Genomic DNA, 22,286 nt, shown 5'->3' on the forward strand with positions numbered 1-22,286 from the left:
ATGGTATTGCATGATGATCCAAAAGCAGAGAAATGGAGGTCGGAATTCCCTTTGTTGTTTGGGGAAAAGTTAGGATGTCTTAAGAAATTTCAGCACAAGATTGTTTTGAGAGAAGGTAGGGTACCTAAAGTACATAAAGTGAGAGGGGTACCATTGGTGTTGATGGATGCATTGAAAGCTGAGTTGGCGAGGTTACTAACGTTGGATGTGATAGAGGAAATTGAATCTTCCGAATGGTTAAGTCCAGTGGTGTTGGCTCAGAAACCTAATGGAAAAATCAGCATGTGTGTGGACTTGAAGGATTTGAACAATGATATATGGATCGACAGACATCCTATACCCAACATTAATGAGTTTTATGGCTGACATTCAGGACGGGAAAGTGTTTTCTACGCTTGATTTGTCTAATGCATATCATCAAATCTTGTTACATCCAGATTCAAAGCATCTTACCTCTTTCATTACACCTGAACGGGCATTTAGATTCTTGCTAATGCCTTTCGGTTTGCCATCTGCTTTGGCAGTGTTCCAAAGGGTAATGCAAAGTTTGTTGGGAAACGTTAAGAATGTAAAGTTTTTTCAGGATGATATGTTGGTTTGGGCAGAAAATGTGGAAAAACATAATGACGTGTTAAGAGGTGTATGCTCAATTTTGGAAACGGCAGGGTTGACGTTCGAGATGAAGAAGTGTAAGTTTGAGTGTTGTGCTGTTGAGTACCTTGGTCATGCTGTGTCTGGAGAAGATATAAAACCAAAGGTTGGTTTAATGGAGGCGATTGAGAGAGCACCGAGCCCGGTGGATAAGGATCAATTGAGATCATTCTTGGGCTTGGCTGAATATTATGCGAAATCTGTTAAAACAAATTGCTGACATTGCTCAACCACTGCGGGTATTGATGAAGAAAAATCAGACGTTTGAGTGGTCAGAGGAATGTCAACAAGCATTCGCCATGTTGAAGAGTAATATTATCAATGCTGTGGAATTGAAACCTTTTTTGGTGAACGATCGTACGATTATATCTACGGATGCCAGTATGTATGGTTTGGGAGCAGTGCTGATGCAGGTGAGGAAAGGGAAGGAACATGTGATTGTGTTTGCCTCAAGGACACTAAGAGGTGCAGAAATAACATATTCTGCGATCGAAAAAGAGGCTCTTGCTTGTTGGTGGGGGGTTCAGCAGTTCAGAAATTATGTGTGGGGAAGAAGGTTTGCACTACGAACAGACCATAAACTGTTGGTGGACATCTTTACAATGAAGGGTGCCAGTTGTGCATCTCCTCGAATAGCTAAATGGTTGTATAGGCTGCAGGAATATGATTTTGTTATGGAATATGTCCCAGGCGTAGCAAATGTGAATGCTGACTGTTTATCTAGGCTACCGATTGAAGGGGTGGAGAGTGAGGAAGAGGAAGATTGGGAAGTAGCGGACATACAAACCATTGAGACAAAGGCTATAGAGGAAAATGTGTGGAAGACAGCAGTGAAGGAAGATGTAGTGATGCAAACGTTGATAATTTGGATAAACATTGGTGGGAGTTAGAAGAAGATGTGGCAAATGTGATATGTAATTTTAAGAATGTATGGCTGGAATTATCTGAACAAGATGGTGTATTGAAAAGGGGTGACAGAGTGATTGTACCGTGCAAGTTAAGGGAGAAAGTATTGAGAATTTTGCATGAAGAGCATGGTCGAATGTCGGGTATGAAGAGGAAGGCAAGAGAGGATTTTTGGTGGCCAGACATGGATCGTGATGTTGAGAGGTTTTTTTGAAATTGTTTGTGCTGTGCATGCAGTGATAAAACGCATGTTGGAAAGAGTACTTCGGTGGTTTCTATACTGTTTCCACATGAGCCTTGACAAAAAGTGGGTATGGATGTGTGTGGTCCATTGGAGCTGAGTGGAAGTGGCAAAACGTACGCTATTGTAATGATGGATTACCATTCAAAGTGGCCAGAGGTCAGTTTAGTGCATGATATTAAGTCTGGTATGATCACTGAATTTTGTGAAGAGATATGGAGGCGAGAGGGTTATCCTGAAGTGTTGGTAACTGATAATGGTCCGCAATTTACGTCGTGTGAGTTTGAAAGTTATTTAGAGAATTGTGGAGTTAAACATGTGAAATCTGCCATTGCACATCCTAGGGAGAACGGACTGGTGGAAAGATTCAACAGAGTGTTGGAGGAGAACATTCAGTTGGCATTGCAGAATAGGTTGAGTTGGAAAAAAGAAATCAAAGATATGTTGTGGAGCTATCGTACCACTCCACATTCCCTTACTATGGAGACACCGTTTATGTTGTTGAAGGGTAGGAAATCCTGTACCAAAGCTGTACCAGGTTGGATGGGTAAGGCAGGTAGGGGAAGAGTGAATGAAGGGAGATTAATGAGTCGTGTGATGGAACTGAAAGGGAAGTATGATGGTAGAGACGTGGGTGGAGTGGTGGAGCGTAAATTGCAGTAGGTGATTGGGTAAGAACAAGAGTTTGAAAAAGAACAAAGAAAGGTTTGTCCAAATGGTCTGTTCCTAAACGTGTAACAAAAGTGAGAGGGTATAGTGTAGAATTGGAGGATGGAAGGAGGTGGAATATGAATAGTGTGGTGAAGTACAGTGAGGTGGAGTGCAAGAGGTGGAATGATGGTGCAAGTGGGTGTGAAAGTATGAAGTGTGGAACGGCGTTGAAGGAGAAGGAAAAAAGAGTTGTGAAGAGACCGGAATACTTGAAAGATTACGCTGTATAGATGGCAAAATTATCTGATAGTGTTGTGTATAATAATGTACCCATATTTTAACATGTTTTGTTTTATGCTTATTTGTTTTGTATTATATTGTTAGTTGTTAATGCACTGATGGCGTTGTTTTAATTCAGGAGGGAGATATGTTGGGTTATGCTGTAGAATGTTAGATATGTTATATATGCAATGATTGCTAAGCAACTGGATGGAATGTGGAGGGAGGAAAAGATTGTGAACAGTGACAGTTGCTTACTGGAACTGCCAGGGTTGGTAGCATTTTGCTTGTTTGGAAATAAACTTATGGAAAGTATCTGGATCTGCGTCTTTTCAGTAATAAGAATGTTAGCCTGTGAGAGAGGTAGGATGTGCAGTAGTGAAAAACTACTTCAAGAGTTTTTTACTACCAGGACATGTAAAACGTAAAAGTACTTGTCCAACTTTTTAAATACCTTGCACCCTGCCCTGTGAGCTGTTTAGGGAATACCCAATGAGTGACTCATATGTATTAAAAAGGAAAATGGGTGGCTCTAAAATGTTTCTTTTGTCAGATCAAATGGCACTTTAAAACTGCATATATAGGCTGCAGTGGCAGGCCTGAGGCATGTTTAAAGGGCTACTTAAGTGGGTGGCACAATAGCTGATGCAGGCCCACTGGTAGCATTTAAGTTACAGGTCCTGGATACATGTAGTACCACTTTACTAGAGATGTACAGATGGACAGCTAAATTAAATATGCCAATTGGTTATAAGCCAATTCTACAATGTTTTAACAAGAGAGCACAAGTACTTTAGCACTGGTTACAGTAGTAAAGTGCACAGAGTTCTAAAAGCCAACAACAAATAGGTTAAAAAACATGAGGGTGAAGGCAAACATTTTAGGCATCCTGTAGAAAGGGCCAAGTCCAACAGAAATAACTGTAGAGATATCTTATACAATGGGAGTGTTGATTCAATATTTTTATGCATTGATGATGGTGGTGACTTCACATGGAATGTGGAGGGCCAGTGGGGAGAAGGAAAAGGAGAGAAGCAGGAGAAGGAATTGTGCTGGAGATGTCGTGGATCTATCCTAGGAAATAAATGCAGATAATCAAATAAGCTGTGAAGACTCATCATTGCCTTACATTGGCGACGAGGGTGGGATAACTTCCGTGCAGGACCAAATACAGTTCCTACGAACTAAATTCAAGTCTTCTACGGGAAATATAATATTTCCTTTCCAAGAAATTGTGGTGAGTGAGTTTATTGACTTAAAATATTATAAATACTTAACTAACTGAATCCGTTTAATAAGAAGGAGTTTACTGAAATACAACTAACAAATGAACGAGTACATGCTGCGTTGAAGTTGACATAATCAGTTAACTTTCATTAAGTTAAAAGGAGCGCTGTTAAAATATACGTGACTCTATAATCGTAATGGAAAAATAAACGCGCGGGCTATAAACTAGAAACAAGCCCATGGAACGAACACTAAACGCGCGTACATAACTGAAAACCACACTAGATGTGAGCGAGCGTATTATCGCACAAATCCATGGCAGAGTGCCATAGACTTCCTCGTGAGGCGGTAAGCCTCGTGGATCTTCTCGGCCTTGCGTGCAGAGGAGCGTGCAGCCACATCTATCAAACTGTCTACAAAGCGCACTTCGCTAAGTGCTCGGCAGCAGCACGCACCAGCGATTAGCAACATCGGAAAAATCTGAAAAAATCTATTAAAAGTATAGCGAGTATTCGTTACAACTCGTGTAAACAACTGTATTATTATATTAAATTATTATATTAAACCAACCAGCTTTGCTCACTTTCATCTTCCATGATCTGGAATAGAAATGAAGGAAACAGTGCAATAGAAATGGATGAAGGACTTTATGAACAGAGAAATAGAGAAGGGCTTCAGTACAACCTGTTAGCGAAATAAAAGAAGGACTTTAATACAAATGTCAACAAAAAGATAGAAAAAAAAAAAAGAAGAAAGAAGAAAATTAATATTGCTGCCTTAATTATTATTATTAAATATGGGGGACCAGAACATGTCTTCACCACCACCTTTTTAGCAACGCCAGGCGAACCACCTATTCCATGGATACAGTGGAAAAAAATGTTTACTACTTACATGTTAGCAATAGGCGGTGATCGTTATGGTCCTGTCAGGAGGCAGGCAATTCTTCTACATCATCTTGGCATTGAAGGGAGAAGAATATACGAGGATTTACCGGAAGTTTCTTTAGGAATGGGAGATGGACAACCTACTAATGTATTATATATGTCAATGCAAATGCTGGATATGCAATTTATGCCTAAAACCAATTTAGTTCTGGAACGTCATCATTTTTTTTCAGGAATGCAAAAAGCCGATGAGGATATAGCATCCTATCTAGCAACCTTACGTGGACTTGCGGTATCTTGCCGTTTTGAACAATTGTCTGATTCCTTGATAAGAGATCAGATTGTAAGATGTACGTTCGACAAGAAAATAAGAGAGAAATTATTAATGAAGGATCTGAGTTTAGAGGAAGCAATACAAATAGCCAAAAGAATGGAACACGCTGCTGTGTGGCTACAGGAAATGGATGAATCAAACAAAGAAGGAAAACAAAGTGTTGTTGAAGAAATCAGGAATAAGGGCAACTTCTCAACTGATGTGGAAAAAAAAATCGACGAAGAATTGGGAGGACATGGATGGCGAGAAAAAAAATATATAGTTGGAGAGAAATAAAGCGCTATCGATGTGGAGCGCCCGGACACATTGCATCTAGCAAAATGTGTGCAGCGAGAAGTGCAATATGTCGCAACTGCGGGAAAAGAGGACATTTTGCTAAAGTTGTAAATTGAAAGTGAATGAAATTCAAGATGTATGTGAGAATATACAAGAAATAATCTTAACGGTAGATGGTGAAATTGATGACTGTGAAGTTAATAATGGAATTACACATCTGCAATTGTCAAATGAGCAGGTTAGAATGGAAAGTACTGATTCATTGGAGAAACCTCATGCCCAAATATGGTGTGTCAATTAAATTATTAGTGAATTCCGGAAGTTTGTTTACACTTATCTCAAAGAAAGTGTATGAAGAACAGTGGACAAATTCTAAGAATGAGGACTTGTTAGAACCAGATATAAAAGCTGTAGGTTATGCCGGGAAGAGGATAGAGAAGATCGGTATGCGATGGATGACAATCACCTTTAAAAGTAGAGCTGTTAAAGGAAAGATATATATTACAAACTATGGTACAAATTTATTAGGTTGGCGCAACCAAAGGGACTTAGGCATAGTCCTGAATCCCAATGCTGAAGAACCTGTAATGGTTATGGAAAAACAAGGAATTGATGAAGTGAGTATGAACCTTCAGCATCCCCTGATTGGAAAGTACCCAAAAGTTTTTTCGCCAAAATTGGGTCTTTTGAAAGGTTTCTCTCACAAAATAGTACTAAAGAAGAATGCTAGGCCAGTAGTTCATAAAATAACATTTTGACCCACCTTTTGCCCTTTATATTTCGCTCCCTTAACCGGAACGTCACTTTGTAAAAGCTTAAAGAAACAAATTCTAACTCCAAAGTGTCCAGCAGAACAGTATCAAGAAGACTGGCAGAAAAGACAAGGAACCGAGTAAAGAAGATTACTTGTAAGTGATCTGGACATTTTCTTGCTTACTAAGTATTGGATAGGGAACCAGGTATTATCTCTCTTAGGATACTTTTATAGTGTGCATCAACTATGTGCGGGGTAGTTCAGGTCGTGACCATGCAGCATATCAGACGTCATTTCACCAGGGGTCTTGTACACTCTTGAGACATGAATTTTACTTAAGCTGAAAATATTTTTCAAAGTATATATAAAGAACATGTAGAAAAATCAGCATTTTTGCTCAACAAATTTAATAACATCACGGAATACAGGTTTGGTATCTACAAAATGCAATGTACACAGAAAAATAAAGCAATCAAATCCAAAAACATTGTTGATATGAAACACATTGTCAAAGAGAATTGTTCACGGGCATCTGGAATACTGGTGATGGCTACTTCTTGTGTCGCTATTTCAATGGCGCCTGCTTGGGAAACTACAACCTTGGTGACAGCTTTTCATGCTCTGACATAAATCCGTGTGCACACAACATCATCAGCTCCAAAGGTCTGTAACGAAGGGCAATATAAGAGATGTTATACTCATTCCTCAAATATACTTAATTTATTTCATGCATGCACTGGTGACGATAATAGGGGGAATAACACATCAACAAATCAGCACTCTATATACATACAGAACTACAACAACCAGACTGTAATCCCATTGCAATTTATTATTATTAAATCAAGTAACAACACATGCTTATTATGTAAAAAGGACAGATAAGGTTACAGAACCAAACTGCAATACACCATCAACTTTCTCAAACATAAAAATATTTATATTTTCTCAATTAAAATTTCCACTGGGGATTCATAAGTTCTTTGAAATGGATCTAGTAGATCCTAACTACATGGGACTGGAGCTAACAGCTATCACAAAACTCTTATTTTCAGGCTGGCTGCAAAAAAGGGTGCAAGACATTGACATTTATTTTGCAAGATCTGTGTAATTTTTGTAAAGATTATAAGAAATGTGTGTACTCTATGAAACGTTTCTGTTGAGTATTTGTATGAAATAAAAATTCAAGGAGCAAACTAGTTCAGGAAGAAAATGACACTTGGAACTGAGTTCCCTATTCTATCAAGACATTTCCTGCTTGTGGGAGAAAATTCTGGGAAATATTGCACAAATGAAATATTGATAAATGTGTATGATGTTTATTTCACAAGAAAAACAAAGACTCTTTATCAATTCCTGTTCTGTAAAAATTCTTATATCTATTTCTGAAACAATCTATCCTACTTTTTCCAGTTTCCCAATTGTTCTATTTTATCCGGGCACTTCCGAAGTACCGCCATTTTTTGCTAATGCTCAATAGATATTCAGTTGGTTCTTCTGCTCATCCTAACTACTGGACTGCCTATTTATTGCTTATTGTGGCAAAAGCAGTTACTACTGAAATCTTTCTTTGCATGAAAGTAAATGGTTGTACCAGGAGCAGCTTGCGGGGCAATGCTGGGGCGGGGTGGTGGGCACCGGGTTGGGGGGGGTTGGGGAGCGGGGGCAAATGAAAACAAACTTTTTTTAAAGAAATCACTTACCTGCTCTGTTCCTCTGCTGTCGCTGCAGGCAGGTACAGGCTCCCAGCCTGCCCTGCGGCCAATCCTGACGCTGCTCAGAGGAGCGTCAGGATTGGCTGGGAGCACCCAGCCAGGGCACTCCTAGGCAGACTGGGAGCCTGTGCAGGCTCTCCCCAGCCCGGCAACTGTTGCCAGGCTGGAGAGAGCCTACTGCGTATGTATGTTTGGACGGCCCGAGACGGCTGACCAAACATACATGCGCAGTGAGGGGAGTACACAGTGCACTCCTCTCATCCCGTCATCCCCAATGCCCCGCCCCTTTAACATTTGTTAAAGGTGATTTGCAGCTGCTGCTGCTGGGGGGACAACGCTCCCCTGCCCTAACGGAGGTGCCGCGTCTGGCCTATACCCTCTCCAGCTTGGCTGTTAATCTGCCAGAAGAATAGAATGCCTTTGGTTTGAGGTCCTGAACGGCCTGAGGTCAAGCCTTCGTGTCACAGGGTCATGGTCATTACCTAATCCTAATTTTGCACCATTACATTCTTTTCACCCCTTATAGACTGAGACTACGCCAAATGTATTTCCTGTTGCATCCTCTGACCTCTTTCCAAAGACATGCAGCCCCTTCCAGAGCTCTTCTCTTATTGAAGTTAATGCTAATCTCCCTTCATTTGTATCTCGTATTGGGTCTTTTCAATTTGACTTTTCCACAAAATCTGTTGACGCAGTCATCCTTATTTCAGTCACTGTCTTGTCCAAGGAGCTCAGCTTTTCACCCACTGCAAGTCAGTCACCTTTTGCTGGATGAGAGCTAACAGTCTAAACCTGAATTCCAAGATGAAAGCAATATTTCCAGGGTGTGTGCAGTCTTTGCACATACCTGTACCTGGCTTTTTGTCAGTTTTTCAGTAACACAGGATTCATCCCTACCTCGTCACACATCTTCTTAGATACCTCCAACTCTGAATCGTGATGGGCCCATGGATTGGGAGAGCTAGGAATGGCAAACACTCTTTTTTATGCTAAACACTCAAGTTATGGAATGTTGAGCCTGATGTACTAAGATGGGCTCTCAAACAAGTTGGTGATTTTGCACACTAACTATTTTGTGACTCTTCTCCGGTTGGCAATTCAACTAATGTACTAATCAGTCACATTGCAAAATCAGTGCTTAATTTGTAAATAAAAAGGTGCCGGTGCCGAAAGCCCTCCTCTTAAACCCGCGGCTGCTGCAATGAAATGTGCAAACACGGAATACTAAGGCAGTGTAATCCTGAAGCCATCTCCGGCCTCTTTAATCAATTTACAGCCACTCCCGGCCCCTTCAGCTCACTCTTGCAGCTTTCTGCTTTCTCCTGTTGTGAAGCTTTTTCGCTTTTATCTTGCTCCGCCTTTTCCATATGTGTCTTTTGTTCGTAGTAAATGCTTGACACAGAAAAATTGGTGCCGGCCTCAAAAATAAGTGCTGGTGCCCACAACAGAAACAACAAGCACAAATTAAGCATTGTGCAAAATATTCATTCGTAAGGTGTCACAGAAACTCCTGCCTTTTTAATATTTATGATGCAGGACTTCTACGAATGCAGGCATAAATGCCTGCTAGAAGCAGCAAGCCTCCATTCCTGAATTCACATAGCTAACATTATTCAGACTGGCATTACCCAAGAGGCTTATAGGGTCAGACTGGGACAAAAAAATAGGCCCGGCACCAAAATCAAGGTGGAACCCCATTACTTGTAAAGCCATGCTGTATGTTTATTTTGCAGGGGTAGGGGAAACAGTGTGTATGTTTGCTGCAGGCTCTGCTTGTGTAAATATCATGGCAATCAACAGGAACAAAATGGCCCACCTGGCCATGAGATAGGACCACAAGCTGCAAAGACTATCTGTGAAACCAGCCCATCTAGGACCTCCAGATTGTGGGACAGGCCAGTCTGATCCTGCCCTCTTCCAAAATATGTCTCTCCCTTGTCTGGACTGCTATGGCAATGCGTACTTTTTGAGACCAAAACATTTTTTTACTTTTAGTCAACATGTTTTATGTATTGTCACCAGACCTGCAGCTCCCCCATTACAATAGCCATGATAAATCAAGCACTAGCAAAGTCAAAAGGCTGGTGGCCAACCCAGACCCATTTTCTTTGCCAATGTCTGTGTTTTATAGTAGCTCCTGCCCATTAAAAGGACAGAGCCTGATTTCAAAAATAAAACTTGTCATTCTTCATTTTCCAGCTATTTGTGTTTTGTTTTGCTCCAACTGGGGGGGGCCTCTCAAGGAGATACGTGACACCTTTAGCTTATACTATTGTGTGCAGGGTGACATCCTGGCTACAGGAAGAGGTTGTCCTTTCCTTGAAAAAGCAAAAAGGAGGCTCAGTAGACCACCTCAACAGAATTCCCAATGTCCAAATATAGCAGAATAATATGTGACTTCTTACCACCCATCTCGCTCTGTGGCTCGTCTCCTCTCTCCACTAGACCTCAGCAGAATTTCAATTACGCTGGAGTAATCAGAGTAGTTTCAATAATTCTGTATTTCTCTTTGACATGAAATTACTGATAATAATGTGATTATTCCTGCTTGCGTAATCTGGGGGAAAAAATCCTGCAGCGAGAGCATGTTTTAGCTTGCCATATGTGTACTGCTGCATTTAGCACTGTTTCTTAGCGCAAAATGCATCCTTTGTGGATAGAAGGGTACATTTTGTGCTAAGAAAATAGCACTAAGTGCCTTTTATGAGTAGGGAGGAAATCCTACCCCAAAAGCACATTTAGCGAGCAGCAGTGCACTATTCATGCTCTATTGCATTTAGTTGTAATTCATAGCTCAAAATGAATCCATTTTCGAGACGAGGGGGCATTTTTGCACTAAGACATAGTGCTAAATGTATAATTACTTTTCTTGTGCAAGTCTGAAGATTCTTGTGGAATTATGTGTGATTATGCTACACGGAATTAAATATAAGAGCATACATGTAAAGGGCAGAGTACTGTTAGTAGAGTATAGTGTTAAAAATCACAGTCTTATGCATGGTGGGCGAGTATTCCTGTTGCAGTGTCATTTTAGATAAGAAGGCCTGACAACTAAAGAAATAAAAGGTAGGAAATCACCATCCAACCAACCCCCAGGGAATCTCACCAAGTACATTTGCAGGTATAACAGCGAGGGAAGGACCATTGAAAGTCGAAATCCTTTAAACCATTGGTACTCACTAACATTTTCCACGGGGCCAAAAAGTTTGCTTAATAGTGTAAAGGAGGGCTGCACTAATGCGGGGGGTGAAGAGACACAGCTGCTCTCTGGCAACATGTGCATCTAGTGGCTGAAATGAACTGCATAATGTGGAACCAGAAAATCTGGAATAAGTTCTGGCTTCCCCACTTGATCAAACTGTGTGATCCTAGGCAATTGTTTTATTTCACTTTCCCTTCTTTTTCTTCATTATCAAGTATGAGGACCTTAAAATACATGACTTCAGAACTTGCATTATAGAAAACCTTCTCTTGAGTTTGATTTAATAAACTATAATGTTGTTCATGTATAACAGCACCCTCGGCCACCCAAAGGGTACACATAACAATGGACTTGCCTCTTTGCTGTCAGGGCGGGGGTATGAGGGGGAGAATGAATGTTTCTAAATTCATGTGTGAAAACTGTCACTTAAAAAAATACTTTTCAATGCACTGATATAATCTGATTCACGAAGGTAAAACGTTTCTGCATGTTAATGAAATGCACTTTTTGAATTTTTAGGAGACTATCATAATTTTACAGGTTTGCTGCAATGTTTATAAATGAAAGAGATCCTAAAGTTAAGTGGTGCAGGACACCCAAGTTACATCCTTGTCCGTTTATTTACTGCTGAGTGGAGTAAGCAGCAGCCTGGTGCTGCGGTTGACCAGAGGCCACACATAAAGGTCAGGGGGGCTTCAGATGGCCCCCAGGCCGTACTTTGAGTATCACTGCTCTAAACGAAGGGGACATTGTGGGGCAGGAGAGGGATCAGACCAAGCGCCACTGGAGGAGGGAGGGAGAGATAAACGGACTGAGCATATTGGAGGGGAGGAGGAAAGAGAGAGGGTCCTTTATCCAGATGTAAGCTACAGTGAGAGTGACTATGGGGTTGGCATCCCTCAGGAGGCTGAGGTACAAAATCACAAAGGATGAGGTCCCAGTGGTCCGCAAGGGGGCAATATCTTAGCCTACGATACACGATATTCCTCAAGGCGGAGTGTGGCGCCCTCCACCAGTGCCCATGTGAGGCTGAAGGGGTAACGGTTGATTTCCACGGCATTGCTATCGCCCTCTTGGTCAAGAGAAGTGCAAGGACAGTAAAGCAAGTTTGGCTTTGCCAGTCGTGGGATTTGTGTGCAGGCCCAGCAGGCATTGTTAGTGGCGGTTAATTGATCCTTGCCTGGACTCTCGATGTGTCGGAAAGTATGGTGTCCCACTAGGGATCTAAGGGTCAGCAGGTCCAGAACATGTGTACTACGTCTGCGCAGTCCGCTCTGCACCTAGGGCAGTCGTCTGCAATTGCGGGATATATGCAGTGAGGAATTATGCGAGTTACTCCCGCCCCTACTCACCACTAAAGCCGGGTGCTACGCTCTTCATGAGCAAAGAGCAATACAGGTGCACCACTAACTTTATGAGAGTCGGATCAGCACAGCTTTGAAATTGCTCAGCTCGGTTCTGCAGAGACCCACATAGACAGAAACGTGTCGGATAGCACATGGAAAGAGAGCATGTTCCCTTAATGATGTCACAGCAGAGGAAAACACATTTATTTTGTTTCCCTCTACTGTGGTGTTGTAGCACGGTGTGACTGGATTCAGAATCCAGTATTCACACTGCTGGTTATCTATTAGTGCCATACAAACATAATAATTCAACAACTTATATGTTGAGCGCCAACAGTTGACCAGGATTTCACTGTGTTCTAGACTGTACAACCACGTAACATAAATTCCTGCACACACATGACTTTGTACTAGTTCCCAGTTATCACTGGTCTGCCCTGTGTGGTTCTTAATCATTCAGATGGAGACTGTTGAACTTCTCCTGCCCTGAAACCTAATGGGGGGGGGGGGGTTAATGGGTGTATAGGACCCAACACCAGATTCAATGCAATGCAATTTTCCATTGTGATCTGGATACTTAAACATTGATGCTAATGTTATCACTTGCCAAGCCGCATGTGCCAAGTGCAAGCTTGCCATCTATACACTCAGTGCCCCAGGTGATCCCTTAATACCTATCAACATGTTGCCTAAGGTTTCTGTAGGAGGCACACCTTTGCCAGTAACTCTGGTAAGTGCTAGTATGTTTTGTCAGTTTTGCAAGAAATATTCAGAGCATATAAAATTGTTGGTCTACGTCATGAAGCATTTATGGTTTGTTATTTTACTGATGACCAATGAGATCACATGATAAGTGAGAAATGGATGCTGGGAAACAAAGTGAATAAGCCTTATTCAACAGCTGTATTCTTTTAGTGAAAGCTCGATTGATTGCAGCCTTGTGACACTTACAATAGACTTTACTGTGCACTTTCCTGAATGCATGAATGATGTCACCACCGCAGAGTCATGGAAAGTACTATGATTGGTCTGTTTGTTAATCTTCTATTATCTCATGCTACTGGCAAGAAGTAATGAATGACATTCTGACAGTGTCAGACACTACAATAACAACCATGACTGAAGCACCATGACCATCGCTACAAGCGTGGCAGAATACATCAATGCCACCCTACAGAGGGCCTTGGCATGGTGGGCATGATTCAAACGACCAGCCCCGATCTTTTTGCAGACATCAAGAGTGTCTGTCAGGCTGAGCAAAGGTCAGCCTGATAGACAGTCTTTATGTTAAGTTCTGGCAGCCAGGCACAGTACATGTGCTAAATGTGCAGGATCTATAGATGGACCATACGTCATGCCTTCGCCATGCACAGCTAATGAATCCACATATCATTGATGACATGTTCTATGCCATCTTCCATATTCTCACTGCAACATTTACAATAAAATATTTGATGAGGCAACTGTGCATGGCGAAGGCACAAGTTTAGTTACCTTAGGGCCTGAGTTTTAGTTACTTGAAAGAACTCTAACTATAACTGCTGAATTTCTATGGTTTTGTACAAGTAAATTCAGAACCTAAGTATAACGTTCCTGTTACCTTTGTTTTTTTCAGTGGGGGAAAAAAAAAATATATATATATATATATAGGGAAAGCGTTTTCAGGGTAGGTGAGGGTATTTGGGTGGTAAGGGTATTTTTAGGGTTTAGGCAGGGTAGGGGTACTTGGGCGGCAAGGGTATTTTTAGGTTTTAGGGTTGGTAGGGGTATTTGGGTGGCAAGGATATTATTAGGGTTAATGGGGGGTGAGTGTATTTGGGCGATAAGGGCATTTTTAGGGTTTAGGGTGAGTAGGGGTATTTGGGTGGCAACAGTATTTTTGGGTTTTAGGGTAGGTAAAGGCATTTGGATGGCAAGGGTATGTTAAGGTTTAGGGTAGGTAAGGGTACTTGGGTGGGAAGGGTATTTTTAGGGTTTAGGGTATTTAGCGGTATTTAGATGGCAAGGGTATTTTTTAGGTTTAGTGTGGGTGAGGGTATGTGGTTGGTAAAGGTATTTTTAGAGTTTAGGGTGGGTAAGGGTATTTGGATAGCCAGGGTATTTTCTTTAGGGTTTAGGGAAGTATGGGTATTTGAGTGGCAATGGTATTTTTAGGGTTTTTAATGGGTAGGGGTATTTTGTGTCAATGGTATTTTTAGGTTTCTGTGGTAGGTAAGTGTATTTTGATGTTTTACAGTGGTTAGGGGTATTTGGGAGGCAAGGGTATTTTTAGGGATTACGGTGGGTAGGAGTGTTTGGGTGGCAAGGGTAGTTTTTGATTAGAGTGGGTAGGGTTTACAGGCTGGGCATGATAAAGTAATATGTATACACACACACAAATAATTTTATATGTATGCAGGTAAATAGATAGATAGATAGATAGATAGATAGATAGATAGATAGATAGATAGATAGATAGATAGATAGATAGATGGATGGATGGATGGATAGATAGATAGATAGATAGATAGATAGATAGATAGATAGATAGATAGATAGATAGATAGATAGATAGATAGATAGATAGATAGATAGATAGATAGATGGATGGATGGATGGATGGATAGATAGATAGATAGATAGATAGATAGATAGATAGATAGATGATAGATAGATAGATAGATAGATAGATAGATAGATAGATAGATAGATAAAGGGGTTTAAAGTTACCTGCAAAATATTTTTGTGGTAAAGGCATGTGTATGGTAAAATGTTGTCTAGTAAAGGCATGCGTGGTAAAGGGAAATGTGTTGTAACAGCAGTCCCAATCCCCCAGGAACCTCGGATCCCAGTTCTTTTTTTTTCAATGTTTAGTGCATGCATGTCGGACATGGCTGTTCCTTTACCAAACATTTTGCCTTTACCATCCTGTTTTCTGATCTTATTGTTGTTGGCCTTAGGACTCTGTGTACTTTAGCACTGCTAATTAGTGCTAATGTGCATGTGCTCATTCCTTAGATTATGGTAACATTGACTTGACCCCAATTGGCATATTTAATTTACTTCTAAGTCCCTAGTAAAGTGGTACTACATGTACCCAGGGCCTGTAAATTAAATGGTACCAGCGGGCCTGGAGCACTTGCTGTACCACCCACTTAAGTAGCCTTGCAAACTTGTCTCAGGACTGCCATTGCAACCTGTGTGCAGTTTTAAAGTGCCACTTCAATGAGCAAAATAAACCTTTTACCGGGCCCAAGCCTTTCTTTTTAATACATATATGTCACTCTAGAGAAAGCCCGGAATAGCCCAGAGCGCAGGGTACAGTGTAGTTAAAAAGTAGTCCATATGCTTCTAAGTTTTACATGTCCTGGTAGTGAAAAACTCATTCTTTACTACTGCAAGGCCTGCCTCACCCATTGGAGTTACATCATTATAATTAATAAGATGTTACTTCCAATTGAAAGCAGGTAGACAAGTTGAGTTTGGTATCTAAAGAATTGTAATTCAAAGCCCTCTTTAATGATAAAGTTGGATTTTTAGTCACAATCCTGAAAATGCCGCTGTTAGAAATTTGGCATTTAGATGCATACAGCCTGATCCTGTCACCTGACTAGGTGTAGCTGGCAGTTGGTCTTTGTATATTGCTCCCAGACAGTGAGAAACTTGGTGTGAGCAGGATGGACCACTCTGAGTTAACGAGGGGGAGGAGCTGTCACTTATTGTAGGAGGCTGGCCTGGTTTGTAGTGGTACCAAGGGGTACTTACACTCTGCACCAGGTCCAGTTATCCCTTATTAGTGTAGAAGAGGTGTCTAGCAGCTTAGGCTGATAGAAAAGGGTAGCTTAGCAGAGCAGCTTAGTCTGAACTAGGAGACCTGTAAAGCTCCTACTATACCACTGGTGTCATATGCACAATATCATAAGAAAACACAATACACAGATATACTAAAAATAAAGGTACTTTATTTTTATGACAATATGCCAAAAGTATCTCAGTGAGTACCCTCAGTATGAGGATAGCAAATATACACAAGATATATGTACACACTACCAACATTATGCAGTAATAGCAATAGAAAGCAATGCAAGCAATGTACAGTCACAATAGATTGCAATGAGAGCACATAGGTATAGGGGCAACACAAACCATATACTCCAAAAGTGGAATGCGAAGCACAAATGGACCCCAAACCTATGTGAGCTTGTAGAGGGTCGCTGGGACTGTAAGAAAACAGTGAGGGTTAGAAAAATAGCCCACCCAAAGACCCTGAAAAGTGGGTGCAAAGCGCACCTAATTTCCCCAGGGAGCACAGAATTCGTGCTAGGGGAATTCTGCAAGGAAGACCAACACCAGCAATGCAACAACAATGGATTTCCAGACGAGAGAACCTGTGGAACAAGGGGACCAAGTCCAAGAGTCACACTCAAGTCTGCCTTCTTTCCCAATTCTTGGGGAGAGGTCAGATCTGAGTCCACTAGATACTGGTGCAACAAATCAGACACACAATTATTAAGAATATGCTCTCTCAGGATTAAGTTATACAGGCTTTCATAGTCGGAAACTTTACTGCCATGTAACCACCCCTCCAAGGCCTTCACTGAATGGTCAACAAAGTCTACCCAGTCTTGTGAAGACTCCTTTTTGGTTTCTCTGAACTTGATCCTGTACTGTTCAGTGGTTAAGCCATAACCATCTAGGAGTGCATTCTTAAGAACTGTAAAATTATTGGCATCACTTTCCTTCACAGTAAGGAGCCTATCCCTACCCTTTCCACTGAAAGATAGCCATAGGATAGCAGCCCACTGCCTTTGAGGGACCCCCTGTACAACACAGGCCCTCTCATGTGCAGCAAACCACTTGTTAATGTCATCCCCCTCCTTGTAAGGGGGAACTATCTTGTGCAGATTCCTAGAATCATGCTCTTTTACAGGATTACTATCTGTAATACTGCTGCTGCCACCATGGGGTCCAAACCCCAACCTCTGCCTTTCTTTTTCTAAGTCAAATGCTTCCCTGTCTAGATCCAGCTGTTGCTTTTTCAGCTTCAGCCTGGACTCTTCCACTCTCAATCTATTGAGTTCCCTTTCTAACACTCTGTCGTCAGGGTGGGTGGGTTGGGCATGCTTAGACACAGAAGAATGGTGTGAATGGACAGAGGGAGACCTGTCCCTAACAGAGGGCACTCTAACAACCTGGCCTAAAGGAGTAATCTCCCTACTGTGATGAGAACTCACATAAGTACCATCCCTGCTAGGTGGCCTGCTAAGGGGCAGGTTGGGAAGGTTCCCATCTAACACTTTTGCTGGGGCTACCCCAGAGTCAGAATGTGAACCATCAGCTAATCTGTCACCTGATGTGCCAGCTATGGCCTTATCATGTTCAATGAGCATATTAACCAACAATTCTCTAGAGGGATTCTTCCCTACCCCTAAACCTCTATCAATGCAGAGACTCCTTGCACCTTTCCAGCTAAGGTGGTCATAAGCAGTGCTGGTTAGATCCAGAGTTTGACCTGTACAAGACATGATAGAAAAAGGTTTAAGGGACAGAAAAAGAAAGAAAAAGTTTCAGAACTTTTTAAGGAACAGGAAAAAAAAAACTTTTTCAACTTTTAAGAAACTTTTTTAAAGTTTTAGAGGTTCTTTTCAGCACTTAGCAATAGAGTAAGAGAAGAAAAGCAAAACTTTTGGGTTAGGTGTACATACACTGAACTTGTTTTGTATATTTTTCTCTTATGAAAAGTACAAAATGACAAAGTGGTAAGTAGTTGCAAGTACTTATCCCACCGCTGCACAACCAATTTAGGAGGCTGGCCTGGTTTGTAGTGGTACCAAGGGGTACTTACACTCTGCACCAGGTCCAGTTATCCCTTATTAGTGTAGAAGAGGTGTCTAGCAGCTTAGGCTGATAGAAAAGGGTAGCTTAGCAGAGCAGCTTAGGCTAAACTAGGAGACCTGTAAAGCTCCTACTATACCACTGGTGTCATATGCACAATATAATAAGAAAACACAATAGACAGTTATACTAAAAATAAAGGTACTTTCTTTTTATGACAATATGCCAAAAGTATCTCAGTGAGTACCCTCAGTATGAGGATAGCAAATATACACAAGATATATGTACACAATACCAAAATTATGCAGTAATAGCAATAGAAAGCAATGCAAGCAATGTACAGTCACAATAGATTGCAATGAGAGCACATAGGTATAGGGGCAACACAAACCATATACTCCAAAAGTGGAATGCAAACCACGAATGGACCCCAAACCTATGTGAGCTTGTAGAGGGTCGCTGGGACTGTAAGAAAACAGTGAGGGTTAGAAAAATAGCCCACCCAAAGACCCTGAAAAGTGGGTGCAAAGTGCACCTAAGTTCCCCAGAGAGCACAGAAGTCGTGATAGGGGAATTCTGCAAGGAAGACCAACACGAGCAATGCAACAACGATGGATTTCCAGACAAGAGAACCTGTGGAACAAGGGGACCAAGTCCAAGAGTCACACTCAAGTCGTGAGTGGGAAGGTGCCCAAGAAATGCCAGCTGAGGGTGCAAAGAAGCTGCCACTGGATGGTAGAAGCTGTGGATTCTGCAAGAAGGAAGAGGACTAGGAACTTCCCCTTTGGAGGATGGACGTCCCACGTTGTGAAGAAGCTTGCAGAGGTGTTTCCGTGCAGAAAGACCGTAAACAAGCCTTGCTAGCTGCAAGGGTCACGGTTAGGGTTATTGGATGCTGCTGTGACCCAGGAGGGACCAGGATGTCGCCAATTGCGTGAGGAGACAGAGGGTGCGCCCAGCAAGACAAGGAGCCCACTCAGAAGCAAGCAGCACCAGCAAAAGTGCCAGAACAGGCACTACAAAGAAGAGTGAACCGGAGCTCACCCGAAGTAACAAAGGAAAGTCCCACGGCGCCGGAGGACAACTCAGGAAGTTGTGCACTGCAGGTTAGAGTGTCGGGGACCCAGGCTTGGCTGTGCACAAAGGAAATCCTGGAAGAGTGCACAGGAGCCGGAGCAGCTGCAAATCACGCGGTACCCAGCAATGCAGTCTAGCGTGGGGAGGCAAGGACTTACCTCCACCAAACTTGGACTGAAGAGTCACTGGACTGTGGGAGTCACTTGGACAGAGCTGCTGAGTTCCAGGGACCACGCTCGTCGTGCTGAGAGGGGACCCAGAGGACCGGTGATGCAGTCTTTTGGTGCCTGCGGTTGCAGGGGGAAGATTCCGTCGACCCACTGGAGATTTCTTCGGAGCTTCTAGTGCAGAGAGGAGGCAGACTACCCCCACAGCATGCACCACCAGGAAAGCAGTCGAGAAGGCGGCTGGATCAGCGATACAAGGTTGCAGTAGTCGTCTTTGCTACTTTGTTGCGGTTTTGCAGGCGTCCAGAGCAGTCAGCGGTCGATTCCTTGGCAGAAGGTGAAGAGAGAGATGCAGAGGAACTCTGATGAGCTCTTGCATTCGTTATCTAAAGAATTCCCCAAAGCAGAGACCCTAAAAAGCCAGAAAAGAAGGTTTGGCTACTTAGGAAGGAGGATAGGCTAGCAACACAGGTAAGAGCCTATCAGAAGGAGTCTCTGACGTCACCTGCTGGCCCTGGCCACTCAGAGCAGTCCAGTGTGCCAGCAGCACCTCTGTTTCGAAGATGGCAGAGGTCTGGAGCACACTGGAGGAGCTCTGGGCACCTGCCAGAGGAGGTGCAGGTCAGGGGAGTGGTCACTCCCCTTTTCTTTGTCCAGTTTCGCGTCAGAGCAGGGCTGGGGGATCTCTGAACTGGTGTAGACTGGCTTATGAAGAGATGGGCACCATCTGTGCCCATCAAAGCAATTCCAGAGGCTGGGGGAGGCTACTCCTCCCCATCTCTGACACCTTTTTCCAAAGGGAGAGGGTGTAACACCCTCTCTCTGAGGAAGTCCTTTGTTCTGCCTTCCTGGGCCAAGCCTGGCTGGACCCCAGGAGGGCAGAAACCTGTCTGAGGGGTTGGCAGCAGCAGCACCTGCAGTGAAACCCCAGGAAAGGTAGTTTGGCAGTACCCGGGTCTGTGCTAGAGACTCGGGGGATCATGGAATTGTCTCCCCAATGGGGTGACAATTCCATGATCTTAGACATGTTACATGGCCATGTTCGGAGTTACCATTGTGACGCTATACATATGTAGTGACATACGTATAGTGCACACGTGTAATGGTGTCCCTGCACTCACAAAGTCCGGGGAATTTGCCCTAAACAATGTGGGGGCACCTTGGCTAGTGCCAGGGTGCCCACACACTAAGTAACTTAGCACCCAACCTTTACCAGGTAAAGGTTAGACATATAGGTGACTTATAAGTTACTTAAGTGCAGTGGTAAATGGCTGTGAAATAACGTGGACGTTATTTCACTCAGGCTGCAGTGGCAGGCCTGTGTAAGAATTGTCAGAGCTCCCTATGGGTGGCAAAAGAAATGCTGCAGCCCATAGGGATCTCCTGGAACCCCAATACCCTGGGTACCTCAGTACCATATACTCGGGAATTATAAGGGTGTTCCAGTATGCCAATGTAAATTGGTGAAATTGGTCACTAGCCTGTTAGTGACAATTTGGAAAGAAATGAGAGAGCATAACCACTGAGGTTCTGGTTAGCAGAGCCTCAGTGAGACAGTTAGTCATCACACAGGGAACACATACAGGGCACACTTATGAGCACTGGGGCCCTGGCTGGCAGGGTCCCAGTGACACATACAACTAAAACAACATATATACAGTGAAATATGGGGGTAACATGCCAGGCAAGATGGTACTTTCCTATACAACCCCCCCCAAACGAAGGACAATAAGACTAGCCATGACCTGATGAGTCTTCATTGTCTAAGTGGAAATATCTGGAGAGTCCATCGGCATTGGAGTGGGTACTCCCAGGTCTATGTTCCACTGTATAGTCCATTCCCTGTAGAGATATGGACCACCTCAACAATTTAGGGTTTTCACCTTTCATTTGTTTTAGCCAAAGTAGAGGTTTGTGGTCTGTCTGAACAATGAAGTGAGTGCCAAACAGGTATGGCCTCAACTTCTTCAGTGCCCAGACCACAGCAAAGGCCTCCCTCTCTATGGCAGACCAACGCTTTTCTCTAGGGGTCAACCTCCTGCTGATAAAAGCAACAGGTTGATTCTGGCCCTCAGAACTGAGTTGTGATAAGACTGCCCCTACCCCTAATTCAGATGCATCAGTTTGGACAATGATTTTTTTGGAGTAACAGGGGCTTTTCAGGACAGGTGCAGAGCACATGGCCTGCTTCAGCTCCTCAAAAGCTTTTTGACATTTAGCTGTCCACAATACCTTTTTAGGCATTTTCTTACATGTGAGGTCATTAAGAGGGGCTGCTATGGAGCCATAGTTCTTTATGAACCTCCTGTAATACCCAGTGAGGCCTAAGAAGGCTCTCACCTGGGTCTGAGTTGTAGGGGCAACCCAATCTATAATAGTTTGGATTTTCCCTTGAAGTGGTGCAATCTGTTCTCCACCTACCAGGTGTCCCAGATAAACCACTTTCCCCTACCCTATCTGGCACTTTGAAGCCTTGATAGTGAGGCCTGCCTTTTGCAGGGCCTCTAAAACTTTCCATAGGTGGACCAGGTGATCATCCCAGGTGGAGCTAAAGACAGCTATATCATCTAGATATGCTGCACTAAAAGCCTCCAACCCTTGCAGGACTGTATTCACCAACCTCTGAAAAGTGGCAGGTGCATTTTTTAAACCAAAGGGCATTACTGTGAATTGGTAGTGCCCTCCAATAGTCGAAAATGCAGTTTTTGCTTTAGCATCCTCTGATAACTTGATCTGCCAATACCCTGCAGTCAAATCAA

General features: G+C 42.8%; 1 protein-coding gene across 1 annotated transcript in view; it reads right to left on the reverse strand.

The window, feature by feature from the left end:
• Positions 1 to 6,602: 6,602 nt before the first annotated feature.
• CRABP1 (cellular retinoic acid binding protein 1) overlaps positions 6,603 to 22,286 on the reverse strand; it is a 115,025-nt gene continuing 99,341 nt past the window's right edge. The window contains exon 4 of the mRNA XM_069221241.1: positions 6,603 to 6,871. Coding sequence (XP_069077342.1) covers positions 6,821 to 6,871 — 51 coding nt within the window. The 3' untranslated portion in view covers positions 6,603 to 6,820. The remainder of the gene's footprint in view (positions 6,872 to 22,286) is intronic.

The sequence above is a fragment of the Pleurodeles waltl genome, chromosome 3_1 (genome assembly GCF_031143425.1).
Source record: "Pleurodeles waltl isolate 20211129_DDA chromosome 3_1, aPleWal1.hap1.20221129, whole genome shotgun sequence".
Lineage (NCBI taxonomy): Eukaryota > Metazoa > Chordata > Amphibia > Caudata > Salamandridae > Pleurodeles > Pleurodeles waltl.